General features: G+C 40.8%; 1 protein-coding gene across 1 annotated transcript; it reads right to left on the bottom strand.

Annotated features, from left to right (window-relative positions):
- Nucleotides 1–4,048: 4,048 nt before the first annotated feature.
- Nucleotides 4,049–13,288, bottom strand: LOC115163788 (succinate receptor 1). The gene is made up of 2 exons (XM_029715957.1): nucleotides 13,213–13,288; nucleotides 4,049–5,462 (listed from the first exon to the last, which is right to left on the bottom strand). Exons 1-2 carry the CDS (start codon nucleotides 13,213–13,215, stop codon nucleotides 4,509–4,511), a joined length of 957 nt encoding a protein of 318 aa, XP_029571817.1. The 5' UTR covers nucleotides 13,216–13,288; the 3' UTR covers nucleotides 4,049–4,508.
- Nucleotides 13,289–17,342: the final 4,054 nt, after the last annotated feature.

The following is a 17,342-nucleotide window of genomic DNA, read 5'->3' as shown; positions in this document are numbered from 1 at the left end:
CGCACGAACAAAACAGAGGATATTTGAACATAACTATGGATTATTTTGAACCAAACCAACATTTATTATTGAAGTAGAAGTCCTGGGAGTGCATTGTGACGAAGAACAGCAAAGGTAATAACATTTTTCTTATAGTAAATCTGACTTTGGTGAGGGCTAAACTTGGTGGGTGTCTAAATAGCTAGCCCGTGATGGCTGGGCTATCTACTCAGAATATTGCAAAATCTGCTTTCACCGAAAAGCTATTCTAAAATCGGACATAGCGAGTGCATAAAGGAGTTCTGTATCTATAATTCTTAAAATAATTGTTATGTTTTTTGTGAACGTTTATCGTGAGTAATTTAGTAAATTCACCGGAAGTTTGCGGGGGGTATGCTAGTTCTGAACGTCACATGCTAATGTAAAAAGCTGGTTTTTGATAAAAATATGAACTTGATTGAACAAAACATACATGTATTGTATAACATAATGTCCTAGGATTGTCATCTGATGAAGATCATCAAAGGTTAGTGCTGCATTTAGCTGTGGTTTGGGTTTATGTGACATTATATGCTAGCTTGAAAAATGGGTGTCTGATTATTTCTGGCTGGGTACTCTGCTGACATAATCTAATGTTTTGCTTTCGTTGTAAAGCCTTTTTGAAATCGGACAGTGTGGTTAGATTAATGAGAGTCTTGTCTTTAAAATGGTGTAAAATAGTCATATGTTTGAGAAATTGAAGTAATAGCATTTCTAAGGTATTTGAATAACGCGCCACGGGATTCCACTGGCTGTTGAGTAGGTGGGACGATTTCGTCCCACCTACCCTAGAAAGGTTAAAAATTGCCCTACCACTCTGGGACCTGCAACAGTCTGCTTGCAGTTGTCAGTTATCATCAGGTATGTGGATGATCAGGGCTTTATTCAGGAACGTTTCTTGGAATACTTTAATGTGTCAAGATACGCAGTCTGTGTTTGACTTCATTAATTTTGAGATATCTGAGTATAAGTTCATAAAGAAACTTGTTGTCCAAACCTACGATGGCGCAGCTGTAATGGAATGTATCTGCTATTTGTATTTACAGCTAAGTCCCCTCCTGTTCCCTGATTAAGAGGAGGTGACTACTCCCCTCCAATACCATTGTCAACTTTCGCCTGACATGAACTGGCACATTGAATGTTTCCCCCCAAGCACTGTGTGCCAATCAATTTTCTCTCATTAATGAATTTAGAGTATATCACATTATTACACATCAATGATTTTACTCCTTGCTTGGACTAACTCATTCTTAGCTCTTTTGTTTAACTGTCAGGTGTATTGTCTTGTAGTTTTTTGTCTTCCCAGTCAAATCTTGTCCTGCACCAGTCAAGCCTCTGAACACCTCAACTCATGTCTCAATCCCTCATTCAATCACTGCTGTGATCCCTTGCCAACACTGTAAGTAGCCGCCTCATTCCCATTCCTCATAATATTGTACTATACATGTCTTTATTAAATGCTTTAGGTTACAATAATTTGTCTTTGACGATTTTTTTACCACACTTTGTTGTCTCCGTGCGTTCATGAGTACCGTACAGTATGAGTGATTATACTATACATGTTGATGAGAACTAGAACCCTCACAGTACTGTACAGTATGAGTGATTATACTATACATGTTGATGAGAACTAGAACCCTCACAGTACTGTACAGTATGAGTGATTATACTATACATGTTGATGAGATCTAGAACCCTCACAGTACTGTACAGTATGAGTGATTATACTATACATGTTGATGAGAACATGAACCCTCACAGTACTGTACAGTATGAGTGATTATACTAGACATGTTGATGAGAACTAGAACCCTCACAGTACTGTACAGTATGAGTGATTATACTATACATGTTGATGAGAACTAGAACCCTCACAGTACTGTACAGTATGAGTGATTATACTTACATGTTGATGAGAACTAGAACCCTCACAGTACTGTACAGTATGAGTGATTATACTATACATGTTGATGAGAACTAGAACCCTCACAGTACTGTACAGTATGAGTGATTATACTATACATGTTGATGAGGACTAGAATCCTCACAGTACTGTACAGTATGAGTGATTATACTATACATGTTGATGAGAACTAGAACCCTCACAGTACTGTACAGTATGAGTGATTATACTAGACATGTTGATGAGAACTAGAACCCTCACAGTACTGTACAGTATGAGTGATTATACTAGACATGTTGATGAGAACTAGAACCCTCACAGTACTGTACAGTATGAGTGATTATACTATACATGTTGATGAGAACCAGAACCCTCACAGTACTGTACAGTATGAGTGATTATACTATACATGTTGATGAGAACTACAACCCTCACAGTACTGTACAGTATGAGTGATTATACTATATATGTTGATGAAAACTAGAACCCTCACAGTACTGTACAGTATGAGTGATTATACTATACATGTTGATGAGAACCCTCACAGTACTGTACAGTATGAGTGATTATACTATACATGTTGATGAGAACTAGAACCCTCACAGTACTGTACAGTATGAGTGATTATACTATACATGTTGATGAGATCTAGAACCCTCACAGTATTGTACAGTATGAGTGATTATACTATACATGTTGATGAGAACCAGAACCCTCACAGTACTGTACAGTATGAGTGATTATACTATACATGTTGATGAGAACTAGAACCCTCACAGTACTGTACAGTATGAGGGATTATACTATACATGTTGATGAGAACCAGAACCCTCACAGTACTGTACAGTATGAGTGATTATACTATACATGTTGATGAGAACTAGAACCCTCACAGTACTGTACAGTATGAGGGATTATACTATACATGTTGATGAGAACCAGAACCCTCACAGTACTGTACAGTATGAGTGATTATACTATACATGTTGATGAGAACTAGAACCCTCACAGTACTGTACAGTATGAGTGATTATACTATACATGTTGATGAGAACTAGAACCCTCACAGTACTGTACAGTATGAGTGATTATACTATACATGTTGATGAGGACTAGAACCCTCACAGTACTGTACAGTATGAGTGATTATACTATACATGTTGATGAGAACCCTCACAGTACTGTACAGTATGAGTGATTATACTATACATGTTGATGAGAACTAGAACCCTCACAGTACTGTACAGTATGAGTGATTATACTATACATGTTGATGAGGACTAGAACCCTCACAGTACTGTACAGTATGAGTGATTATACTATACATGTTGATGAGAACCCTCACAGTACTGTACAGTATGAGTGATTATACTATACATGTTGATGAGAACTAGAACCCTCACAGTACTGTACAGTATGAGTGATTATACTAGACATGTTGTTGATGTTTTTTTGTAATTATTTTTGCAGCCCTGGAATTTCAGGAATTAGTTTTTGTTTCAACTGTTTATTTTTTCACAAGTAAATTACTATATGCAAAGATATAGTAAAAATAAAGGATATTGAAGCAAATTGCTGCGTTTCTGATTCATTCTTGTTACATATACTTTAGTACAGTCAAAGTGAAAAGATGCTATTCTTATTCTATAATGAAATACAGATTTATGTGAAATCATTCAAACTTCAAAGAGAAAATTTCATAATTTATGTGATGCTCCCTGTTAGTGTTTTTTTAGGTCTGTGTGTTATGAGAGACAATGTATACTTTCTGAATGAGAATTGTTGCCGTTGTTATTTTCGAAGAAGCTTATTTTGAGACATGCATGAAGTGTTTTGGTGGTTTGAGTGAGTTTTGGAGGTGAGATTAACTGTTTGGCCAAGATGCATGTTGGTAATGCAGACTATGTGAAGAGTTTTGAAAACGTGGCTTCAGTATTGACCGATGCTTGTTTGCAATTGAAAAAAATTCAACCAACTGCTCACACAGACTCCAGTCGGATATTCTAAACAGAATATCAACCCTTAACACAGATGGGGTTGAACCGCTCACACAGAATCTGACCCTGGCAACTCACACAGATATTGCCCTGTGTTAACACCTCTTTCTCTTTTAGGCCTTTCATATACTTGTTATAAGAAATTCCAGTCTCACCTTTTTATTTCTCTTTGTTCGGGATCCCTTGTCCACCCGCTGGATCCCATCCTCGTCGGCAGATTGTCGTGGAACATTTTTTTTTTTAAGTGAGAGAGACTTTGTTATTTTTTTTCAAACAATCAATCTTTATTATCAAGAATAGCAATAAAGGAGCTGGTCAACGACCACCCGTAGGTGACTTGTTGAGAGCCCAATAATACAGGAAATGCTGAGGTCTTATATAGTAGACATAAACATGCTTATCATGGCTAGTTCCAACCCTCCCCGGCAGATCGGGGCATCACAACATTGGTTAAATATGCCTACATGATTAATATTACAGACATACAATAATATTTTCCCAGACACTGTGTGTGTATGTGTGTGTGTTTGTTTGTTTGTTTGTTTGTTTGTTTGTTTGTTTGTGTGTGTGTGTGTGTGTCCAACAGGATCTCACATTGCGGTCCCTGTCATCTGTTCTAGCTGTCTCACCAGGCTTCTGATCTTGGCCAATAGGAGATCTCTGAACTTGTCTCCCATGAAGAAGTAGAACACAGGGTTAATAACACTATGGACGAACGCCACCGGCCTGGTCAGGATGTATGCACTCTCTATATATATCTTGTGGCAGTCAGACAGCCCTGCCCAGGGATGCCGCGACGCTATCCTCACATTCCTCAACAAATGATAGGGCAGATACAGTACCAGAAACATGGCCGCTACAGCAGAGACCACCCGTACGGGCCGGCGGAACGATGTCCCCGTGCCCTGAATCACTTCCGCCTGGACACGGAGAAGCCGGTTGATGTGGTAGCTGAAGAAGCCAAGCCCCAGCAGAGGCAGGAGGTAGCCAGTCACCGTCAGGCCCATGCTGTATCCCAGCAAGTTCTCCATAACCCCCAGGCTCCCAAAGTCCTTACATAAGCTCCAGTTCCCTTTCTGCATGTCCTGGACCATGTAGAATATTAGGGGGGCCACCTGCATGTTAACTGCCACCCAGGTCATGAGAGACAAGCAGAGGGCCGCCCTGTTGGTCAACAGGAAGTGAAGTCGTGACGGGTGCCGTACGAGCAGGAAGCGGTCCATGCTGACCCACACCATGAAAAGGATGGAGGAGTAGAGGTTGGTATGGAGGATATAGCGGTTGATGATGCAGCCGAAGACGTTGTCTTCTGATTGGGCGTTGGCGTACAGGTAGGAGAGGCGTGGTAGCGTGCACAGAAAGATGAGATCAGAGACAGCGAGGTTGAACAGGTAAACATTGGTGCTCTTCCACTCTGGCAGGCAGAACACATAACCCAGGACCACCAGCAGGTTGCTGGGGAAACCCAGGGCAAACTCCAGGGCATAGGCGGGAGTCAGGTAGTACTCCAACAGGAAGTCATTTAGCATTGTACAGTTATACACCTGGAGAGGAGAGGAGAGGAGAGGGGGAAATGAGAGAAGAGGAGTGCTGGCACTAAAACCACACTCAATGAGCTGTATACCACCATAAGCAAACAGGAAAATGCTCATCCAGTGGCGGCACTCCTAGTGGCTGGGGACTTTAATGCAGGAAAAGTTAAATTGGTTTTACCTAATTTCTATCAGCATGTTAAATGTGCAACCAGAGGGTAAAAAATTCTAGAACAACTTTTCTCCATGTAAAAAACTCTCCCTTGCCCTCCATTTGGCAAATCTGACCATAATTATATCCTCCTGATTGCTGCTTATAAGCAAATATTTAAGCAGGAAGCACAAGTGACTCGGTCTATGAAAAAGTGGTCAGATGAAGCAAATGCTAAACTTCAGGACTGTTTAGCTAGCACAGACTGGAATATATTCCATGATTCATCCAATGGTATTGAGGAGTATACCACCTCAGTCATCGGCTTCATCAATAATTGCATCGACGACGTCGTCCCCACAGTACACTACAGTTCAAAAGTTTGCAGTCACTTAGAAATGTCATTGTTTTTTAAAGAAAACCACCTTTTTTGTCCATTAAAATAACATCAAATTGTTCAGAAATACAGTGTAGACATTGCTAATGTTGTATATGACTATTGTAGCTGGAATTGGCAGATTTTTATGGAATATCTACATAGGCAACCAGAGGGCCATTATCAGCAACAATCACTCCTGTGTTCCAATGGCACATTATGTTAGCTAATCCAAGTTTATCATTTTAAAAGGCTAATTGATCATTAGAAAACCCTTTTGCAATTATGTTAGCACAGCTGAAAATTGTTGTTCTGATTAAAGAAGCAGTAAAACTGGCCTTCTTTAGACTAGTTGAGTATCTGGAACATCAGCATTTGTGGGTTTGATTACAGGCTCAAATTGGACAGAAACAAAGACTTTCTTCTGAAACTCGTCAGTCTATTGTTGTTCTGAGAAATTAAGGCTATTCCATGTGAAAAATTGACAAGAAACTGAAGATCTTGTACAACACTGTGTACTACTCCCTTCACAGAACAGCGCAAACTGGCTCTAACCAGAATAGAAAGAGGAGTTGGAGGCCCCGGTGCACAACTGAGCCAGAGGACAAGTACATTAGCATGTCTAGTTTGAGAAACAGACGTCTCACAAGTCCTCAACTGGCAGCTTCAATAAATAGTACTCGCAAAACACCAGTCTCAATGTCAACAGTGAAGAGGCGACTCCGGGATGCTGGCATTCTAGGCAAAGTTGTGAAGCAAAAGGCATATCTCAGACTGGCCAATAAAAATAAATTATTTAGACGGGCAAAATAACACAGACACCTTTCATTTGTATGGGTTACCTTCAGACGAGTCCCGTGACACTTGTGGGGGTTGAAGAGCAAAAGAGTTTCCCCTTACCAAAAAGTGGTTATTTAATGTTGTGTGCTACCAAAGTTCTCATGAGAAGATACATTTTCGGGATGTCTCATGGTCTTACAAATGCCATTGTGGCTCGGCCACCTTCCACCGCAGATGCAGAAGGCTGACATAAGGGGTCTACACAGAATATGTAAATAAGGCCGACCGTAGCACAGTGTTGCAATGTCGTTTTTCGTCACAAAAGGGGCGGCTTCTTGTAAGACTCTCCGTCATTCTACGCATTATTTTCTTACCTGGAAATTGAGGCCCGACGGATCCTTGCGAAAACTGAGGGTCAGTAGTTAGGGAGTTTTGTAACGGAAGTCCCACCCCTGTGTCTAAATCACATCTTTTCCAGTATCTCTTCTGGTGTAAACATGGAAGAGATGGATGTTCTGCAACTTCGCATCTACTACTTGCAAGCAACCCCCCCCCCCCCCAAAAAAAAAAAAAAATTAGGCACTGAGCAAATTTCAGGTTTGCTGAGCGCAAACTTGAAAATTGTGAAAATTGTGAAAATTCTGTGCAACTTCACGCGTACATTTACTGTGAATACTGAGGATGTTCCCGCTTTAGTTACAGTTATAACAGTGGCCATATAGGCTACTGTGGCTATTTGATCATAATATAGGCCTACTGTATCAGAGTGGCCTACCACCAAAAACAATGGAGAAAATGCCTCCCATAACATTTTAACACAGAAATAGCTGTTCTATCATTCAGCTTACAGTAGCAGCTAATGTGTGGTGTTCAATGTAGGCCTACGTTCCATGAGGCTTTTGAAAAAAAACATAGAAGGCTTGACATTACGCTGTTTATCGACTTCAGACAAGGAGGTGACTGAACATGTTGTTGTGTTGTTTGATGCAAGACACCACTTTACAGAATAAAATGCATTATTATTCCCATTCCATCATTACAGAGAATCAGACAAATGAAGCTACCCTCTGCCTATTGGCTGCTTAATTTATTCAAGCCTGTCTCAAAGTACAAGACCACCCCTTTTAGAAAAAAAAGCTCTTTACCTGACTCACTAGATGTCTACAGATGTACACATGTTGTTCTCTTGTGGGAAGCAATCACTCCCATATTGCTGACGACAAAGTGAACAAAATATGAACAAAATGTGCACACATGGCTACATGCAGCAATCGCCTTGATATCACAACAATGCCATCTACTCATAACCGCTCATGCTGTAAACACAGTCTAGTTCAAAGTAAATGGCACAGATCCATATATGGTAATGGTCTATTTGCATAAAGGCCTACTGCAGCTCTGATCGGTTATGCCACAACAGTCTGTGTAGAGTACGGGCTGAGTAGTGTGTGTCAATGCAATAGAATCCTAATCCGATGTGAACTGCCAACAACAAAATATCTTGCATAGTTTGTTTTATTTTGGTATGTGGTTAAAATTGGGTTGATTCGATCACAATAGCCACAGCAAAGAGAAACGTTGATAGTGTCTGTGGCGACCAGTATTTCAGGGCAGGTGGGGCAGAGCCTGGTTAGAAAAAAAACTATATGTATTATTATTATTTTTTGTTGTTGCCTGTTTTGCATGTTATTTTGGCAATAATACGTGTCGCATATCAGTAGGCAAACAATGTAAAAAAAAATAATCATTGAGTTAATACAGTCACATACAAACATGGTCTCTTTTTTGAATTCTTGAGTAAGGCAGCTCCAAAATGTAGGTGTTTCAGCCTAGCTCAGTGCTTTCTGTGGTGGTGGGGCAGCTGATTGAGAGCCATACCAGGCCAAAACAAAGAAATACAAAAACATAGAAAAAAGGACATAGAATGCCCACCCTAGTCACACCCTGGCCTAACCAAAATAGAGAATTAAACCTTCTCTATGGCCAGGGCGTGACATCATGTCAACGTCATACTTTCAAAATCTTAGCTAGCAAGCTAGACAAGCAGTCATCCTCATGAATCAGGTCAACAATCGACTGGAAAATACTTTTTCATCCTTGTCATATGAAGAGAAATTATATATTAAACGTATCGGTGCTCATCAGCCATTGAACATAAACATTACACAACAAGTTGGACATCGCAAGTTGAACAATGAGTGGTTTGAAAGGAATCATTGGCTAACTGCAAGCGTTGCAAAGCAATCACTACCCTGCAATTCAGTGTAGACGGTGTGTGGTCCAAGTCTGGGTTTAAAGGTCTCTTTTCCTAGTTTATTAAAAGGATACACATTCACATGCAACACCATGGGCTAGAAAAGGTTGAATAAATTGGCCATGCTGTCAATCCAGCATGACTTCTGCCGCGTTCAAAACAACTGGAAACTCAGAACTCATAAATCCCAGACTTCAGTGAGTTCAAGACAACTGGGAACTCTGGAAAAAATTATCTCTGACTGGGAAAATACCTTTTGAACAGTCATCCAACTCAGAATTATAAGTTGGGAACTCAGGCCTCTGTTACGCCTGCTCCCGCTCCCCCTCCCTGGCGCTTATGTGCTCCTGCTACCATCAGTACGCACACCTGCCTTTCCCCATCACACGCATCCGCGTATTATTGGACTCACCTGGACTCAATCACCTGTTTATTACCTCCACTATATTTGTCAGTTCCTCATCTCTGTTCCCCGCTGCTGCAATGATTGTCGAATGTTGCTGTTTTGCTTGTGTGCTGAAGCTGTGCCGGTCTTGTTTCATGTCTGTTCCTTATTAAATGTTGACTCCCCTGCTACCTCCTTCTCTTCTCCGGCATCGGTTCTTACAGCCTCTTTCTAGAACGCCGACCTCAAGATAACTGAAGTCATGATTCGACCTTGTTTTTTTCTGAGTTCCCATTTGTCTTGAAAGCGCCATAAATCCCGAGAATGCCAGACTTTGATGACAAAGTTTGATGTAAAAAAAATTCACGCCACCTTCCTGTTCAATTGTCAATAGAAACCACATTTGTTCAAGCAAGCTATGTTTTTTAAAAAGGCAGTAAATGAGGCTGAATGAACTGTTTTGCTGTCAGACAAGGCTCCGCTGATAGCCAGGTGTAGCGGTGGTACGGATTCACTACATGGTTCTGAAAAGAAAGCTCTGCTGTTGGAACAGCTTTATGTATGCCCTAATGTAGGCCCTAACAGTTTGTGGGCACCGTTTGTCACCGTTATAGTGCAATTAATGTATTGTTTAGTGATGTGTAGTGCCTTTGCTGGCATGCATCAACAACAAAAATGTAGTTTCCACCACCAAGATTTCCGTGCTAAAATAGCCACTGAATATTACCTCGACTTACCTGTTCCCCCGCACATTGACTCGGTACCGGTACCCCCTGTATATAGCCTCCACATTGACTCGGTACCGGTACCCCCTGTATATAGCCTCCACATTGACTCGGTACCGGTACCCCCTGTATATAGCATCCACATTGACTCTGTACCGGTACCCCCTGTATATAGCCTCCACATTGACTCGGTACCGGTACCCCCTGTATATAGCCTCCACATTGACTCGGTACCGGTACCCCCTGTATATAGCCTCCACATTGACTCGGTACCGGTACCCCCTGTATATAGCCTCCACATTGACTCGGTACCGGTACCCCCTGTATATAGCCTCCACATTGACTCTGTACCGGTACCCCCTGTATATAGCCTCCACATTGACTCGGTACCGGTACCCCCTGTATATAGCCTCCACATTGACTCTGTACCGGTACCCCCTGTATATAGCCTCCACATTGACTCTGTACCGGTACCCCCTGTATATAGCCTCCACACAGCCTTCCCTGTAGCTCAGTTGGTAGAGCATGGTGTTTGAAACACCAGGGTTGTGGGTTCGATTCCCACAGGGGGCCAGCACAGAAAAAAAATGTATGAAATGAAATGTATGCATTCACTACTGTAAGTCGCTCTGGATAAGGGCGTCTGCTAAATGACATAAATGTAAATGTAAATGTAAATATAGCCTCCACATTGACTCTGTACCGGTACCCACTGTATATAGCCTCCACATTGACTCTGTACCGGTACCCCCTGTATATAGTCTTCACATTGACTCTGTACCGGTACCCCCTGTATATAGCCTCCACATTGACTCTGTACCGTAACACCCTGTATATAGCCTCCACATTGACTCTGTACCGTAACACCCTGTATATAGCCTCCACATTGACTCGGTACCGGTACCCCCTGTATATAGCCTCCACATTGACTCGGTACCGGTACCCCCTGTATATAGCCTCCACATTGACTCTGTACCGTAACACCCTGTATATAGCCTCCACATTGACTCTGTACCGGTACCCCCTGTATATAGCCTCCACATTGACTCTGTACCGGTACCCCCTGTATATAGCCTCCACATTGACTCTGTACCGGTACCCCCTGTATATAGCCTCCACATTGACTCTGTACCGGTACCCCCCTGTATATAGTCTTCACATTGACTCTGTACCGGTACCCCCTGTATATAGCCTCCACATTGACTCTGTACCGTAACACCCTGTATATAGCCTCCACATTGACTCGGTACCCCCTGTATATAGCCTCCACATTGACTCGGTACTGGTACCCCCTGTATATAGCCTCCACATTGACTCGGTACCATTACCCCCTGTATATAGCCTCCACATTGACTCGGTACCGGTACCCCCTGTATATAGCCTCCACATTGACTCGGTACCGGTACCCCCTGTATATAGCCTCCACATTGACTCGGTACCGGTACCCCCTGTATATAGCCTCCACATTGACTCGGTACCGGTACCCCCTGTATATAGTCTCCACATTGACTCGGTACCGGTACCCCCTGTATATAGCCTCCACATTGACTCGGTACCGGTACCCCCTGTATATAGTCTCCACATTGACTCGGTACCGGTACCCCCTGTATACAGCCTCGTTATTGGTACTTTATTATTTTTCTTATCATCATTTGGTAAATATTTTCTTAGCTCTATTTCTTGAACTGCATTGTTGGTTAAGGGTTTGTAAGTAAGCATTTCACGGGAAAGTCTACACCTATTGTATTTGGCGCATGTGACAAATTTGATTTGATTTGGTTTGCTTTTCTTATTCACACGTTAATGTGGTGGATCGCTTACTGGACTTTTTACATTGACTCATTTCCTCATTTCCATGTTACTGGTGTTTACTTTGTGTCTCTTCTCTTCATCACTTGATCTGTATATTACATTGTTTTACAATAACTAATTTCCTCTTTTCCACGTTACTGGTGTTTACCTTGTGTCTCTTCTCTTCATCACTTGACCTGTGTATTACATTGTTTTACACTGCACTATGTTTATTTATTTTTATATAGTACCAGTCAAAAGTTTGGACACAACAACTCATTCACAGGTTTTTCTTTATTTTTACTATTTTTTACATAAGAGAATGCCAAGAGTGTGCAAAGCTGTCATTATTGGCAAAGGGTGGCTACTTTGAAGAATCTTAATCTTAAATATAAAACATATTTTGATTTGTTTAACACTTTTTTGGTTACATGATTCCATATGTGTTATTTCATATTTTGATGTCTTCACTATAAGGAGAAATATGAGGGAAAACCCTTGAATGAGTAGGTGTGTCCAAACTTTTGACTGGTACTGTATATCTAATACGTTTGCAAATGTATTTGTCTGGTTATTTATAAAATATTGCTGTTTTGAATCAGTCACTCAGTAAACTTGTACTGCTTTGTGCATGAGCTATGTATACTGAACAAAACATAAACGAAACATACAACAATTTCTACAATTTTACTGAGTTACAGTTCATATAACACTTCATATATTTTATCTGTCCCCAGCACAAGGTGCACCTCTGTAATGATCAGTCTGTTTAATCAGCTTCTTGATATGCCACACCTGTCAGGTGGATGGATTATCTTGGCAAAGGAGAAATGCTCACAAACAGGGAGGTAAACACATTTGAGAGAAATAAGCTTGTTGTGCATTATTTCAGCTCATGAAACATGGGACCAACACTTTACATGTTGCGTTTATATTTTTGTTCAGTAATAAATAACATTCGGTCCTTAACCTCAACACTGTAGCTATTTCATTCACTAACCTTGACTCACTCTCGCGTCTAGTGCATCAATAATACAAGTGCCGCATTCTATTATGTGTTAGTAGATACCATAGGCAGTGTACAAACGTCAATAAATACAGCCAACCTAACCTTCAACTTTCACAAACTACTGTACCAATCAGTACAGTGGGTCTCATAGAGATTTTATTTTTTTATATTAACGTGTGATTTCACAGTGAAACATGACATAACATATTGGCATACATTTGATAAATAATTTAAGATATCTCAATCATCTCTTCTTTATGACATATTATTTAATTAACAGGTGTGTCTTACCATTGTTCTGTCTTGTGTGGTAGGAGTCTTTTGTAGGCAGTGAATGAAGCTACTGTATTTTGACTGCAAACAGGCTGCAAACTAATCAATACTGGCTGGCTGAGGAAAGTGCTGACTGTTTCAACAGAGAACACCTTTTTGCATTGTGGCTTTACAAGCAGACATGTTGGAACATGCAAACCAGTTAGGCTCAAATAAAACTTATCATATATTAATATAGTACATATGTTTCATATGTTGTGGTTTTGGCTTGCTAATGAATCAGGTTACATAAATATTTGCATTTGTCCTTGTGCCATTCATTCTGTATGAGGAGTTATCAAGATGGTCTCATTGTTAGCGTATTAAAGCATATATCTTGATATATGCTAGCATGCATCGAAGGATATGACACACATGGAAGTTGGTGTTATTTTGCAACCTACAGTGTTGCACTTGGAAGGCAAAGATTCCAATCAATGACCCAGCAGCCATCAATGACCTAGCAGTGCATGGCATATTTTGTCAACAGAGATGTAGTAAGGTGCACTAACCACATAGTCTACTTGGAAAGAGAGAGAGCATGAAACATTTACAGATGCAGTCAAATATATTGGCACCTTTACATGTTCCACTATTTATTTTTAAATACGCTGAAATGGAAAAATAAAATAAAAACATTTGGTGTTTAAATGTGTATTTGTTTTATTTACAACCGCACAGGACAAACAAAAAAACAAACATGAAATTGACATTTTTCACATCAACTTAAAAATTGTCCTGTACTAAATAATTCTAAATTGTAATTAATTTGGTTGGAGGCAATTTTGATATTTTACTGTGCACTGTGCAGGTGCCTACAGGGTAGAAATAGCAATTCAACCAGTTAAGAATACGTACAAAATACAGAATATTCTTCTCCACTGCACTACATTGTAGCTTTTTCTGAAGAGAGAGTGAGATACATGAAAACCATCTCCCATCAATGACCCAGCAGTGCATGGCATATTCTGGCAACAGAGATGTAGTAAGGTGCACTAACCACATAGTCTACTTGGAAACAGAGAGAGCATGAAACATTTACAGATGCAGTCATATATATTGATACAGTGTGTAGTGACTGATGCTGGAGATGAGAAGCTGGTATGGGAAGTGAACATTTATTCAGGAACAGACAGGTAGAAACTGTGTTCGCACAGGGGTAGACAACGGCAAATGACAATTAATGCTGGGGAGGGGGGGGGCATGATGGTGGTAAGAATGTGTAATGCTGGGGAGGGGGGGGGCAGGTGTGCGTAATGATGGTGGTAAGAGTGTGTAATGCTGGGGAGGGGGGGGGGCAGGTGTGCGTAATGATGGTGGTAAGAGTGTGCAATGCTGGGGGGCGTGGCACCTTCGAGCGCCGGGGAGCGGGAGCAGGCGTGACAATATATGTATTTAGCTTTTTCTGCAGAGAGAGGGAGAGGTGAAAATATGTGTGTCCTTAAACCACCTGTTGTGGGAGTGCCAGTTGTTTATGTCAGAGTCTAAGCCTCTAGATGGTGAAGTTTACAGATGCATTTTTTTATTATTGTAATAATGTACACCTTAGTGTACAAAACATTAAGAACACCTACTCTTTCCATGACATACTGACCAGGTGATTCCAGGTGAAATCTATAATTCCTGATTGATGTCACTTGGATTGTGTATGTGTGCCATTCAGAGGATGAATGGGCAAGACAAAATATTTAAGTGCCTTTGAATGGGGTATGGCAGTAGGTGCCAGGCGCACCGGTTTGTGTCAAGAATGGCAAGACTGCTGGGGTTTTTCATGCTCAACAGTTTCCTGTGTGTATCAAGAATGGTCCACCACCCAAAGGATATCCAGCCAACTTGACGCAACTGTTGAAAGCAGTCAACATGGGCCAGCATCCCTGTGGAACGCTTTCGACACCTTGTAGAGTCCATTCCCCGACGAATTGAGGCTGTTCTGAAGGAAAAAGGAGAGGGTGCAACTGAATGTTAAGATGTTCTTAATGTTTTGTACACTCAGTGTATTAATGTACAAATGCATGTCACATACGACAACACAGACACAAGGGACATCCACATTAAACCACCCTCCCAAAACCACTCTGGTTTAGCTTCAGTCAAGGCTGCTGCATTTCTTAAAGGCCAAGCTAAAAAACTAAAGCCAAATGAGGAAATTCAGTACCCCTTGAAGCCGTCTTCCTAAATCTCTCACCGGGATTTGATTACTTTACCAGTACTCCTTGTTCAGTCATGTTACCTCATTAGCTAGTGTTACGGGAATTTTCGAATCCCAATGATAATACTTAACAATCAATAAGCCTTGACTAATCCCCGAGGTTTGTAAGACACTGGGTTAATAATAATTAGGCAAGGACTCAGCTTTCTGCAAAAGGTTTGTACAGTTTATTCAGAGAACGTTCTAAAGTCAAAAATTAGGACTCAGTCACACATATTCCTATCTTTAGACCACTCCCTTCTCAAACAACCAGTACTTTTCCACTCACCACAAAGAACCATAAAAGTTGCCACATTCATCAGGGCTTTCACCTCCTCTCCCCCTTTATGACCCTCTTTATGACCCTCTTTGTTTGAAACCCTCCAATGAAAATCCATTACCTACTCTACAACTTCACTCTGTTTACATCCCTACTAAAGGATATAACCTCAAAGTTTTACAATCCTAACCGATCTCCCCATATCCTGATTTTATCTTCCCATCATTCTCAAACATACCACCCTATTCTATAATTTCAGAGTGGAACAGTTAAGTCATTTTCCTAACACATACAAATTGTTCTAACACTAGCTAGCTAACAACCTGGTTACTTTACCAGTACACCTCGTTCAATCATGCTACCTCATTAGCTAGCCAGCTAACAACCTGGTTACTTTACCAGTACACCTTGTTCAGTCATGTTACCTCATTAGCTAGCCAGCTAACAACCTGGTTACTTTACCAGTACACCTTGTTCAGTCATGTTACCTCATTAGCTAGCCAGCTAACAACCTGGTTACTTTACCAGTACACCTTGTTCAGTCATGTTACCTCATTAGCTAGCCAGCTAACAACCTGGTTACTTTACCAGTACACCTTGTTCAGTCATGTTACCTCATTAGCTAGCCAGCTAACAACCTGGTTACTTTACCAGTACACCTTGTTCAGTCATGTTACCTCATTAGCTAGCCAGCTAACAACCTGGTTACTTTACCAGTACACCTTGTTCAATCATGTTACCTCATTAGCTAGCCAGCTAACAACCTGGTTACTTTACCAGTACACCTCGTTCAATCATGTTACCTCATTAGCTAGCCAGCTAACAACCTGGTTACTTTACCAGTACACCTCGTTCAGTCATGTTACCTCATTAGCTAGCCAGCTAACAACCTGGTTACTTTACCAGTACACCTCATTCAGTCATGTTACCTCATTAGCTAGCCAGCTAACAACCTGGTTACTTTACCAGTATATTTAAACATTGGGTTGCACAGAAAGAAAGGAAAAAGGAAAGCTTCTTTAGAAGAAGAATGATCATAGCAATGCATGAATGACAGATCTCTTGCATGACATAGCTCACAAACTTGACGCTCTTAAAGAGACAGTGTAGATTTTTCAATGTAATACATCTAAATAGTGCTAGTGAGAGAAAGGTCGCTGGTTCGAATCCTTGAGCTGACTAGGTGAACAATCGGTGGATGTGCCCTTAACCCTAAGTGCTCCTGTAAGTCACTCTGGATAAGAGTGTCTGATAAATGACTAAAATGGAGCATTTTTACACAATATAGAAACCTAATTACACAAATGACTTTGTATTTTCAATGAAAGGTATTTGTATCAACACTTAAGTTGGGAACAACAGTGCTACCAATGCCCTGGTCATAAGATGGACCATGAAGCTATTTAATTTGAACTATTTTTTAAAAACAATTATCTGATGAAACATTGAATTTGGCCTTTATTGCTATTATCCCACAAAAACATATTGACTAATACATTCATATATGGCAATTTAAATAAATAAATCATAAGGACATATGGTTTGCTGGGGCGAAAATCTGATATCAACTTTGGAGGGGACAATTACATTACATTTTCTCATGAGCAATTCCTGAGGGGGACACCAAAAGTAGTGCTGTAA

This window comes from Salmo trutta, chromosome 26, assembly GCF_901001165.1.
Source record: "Salmo trutta chromosome 26, fSalTru1.1, whole genome shotgun sequence".
In the NCBI taxonomy this organism is placed as follows: Eukaryota; Metazoa; Chordata; class Actinopteri; order Salmoniformes; family Salmonidae; genus Salmo; species Salmo trutta.
Note: the sequence above shows the minus strand (reverse complement) of the source record. Positions and strands in the feature narration are given on the sequence as shown.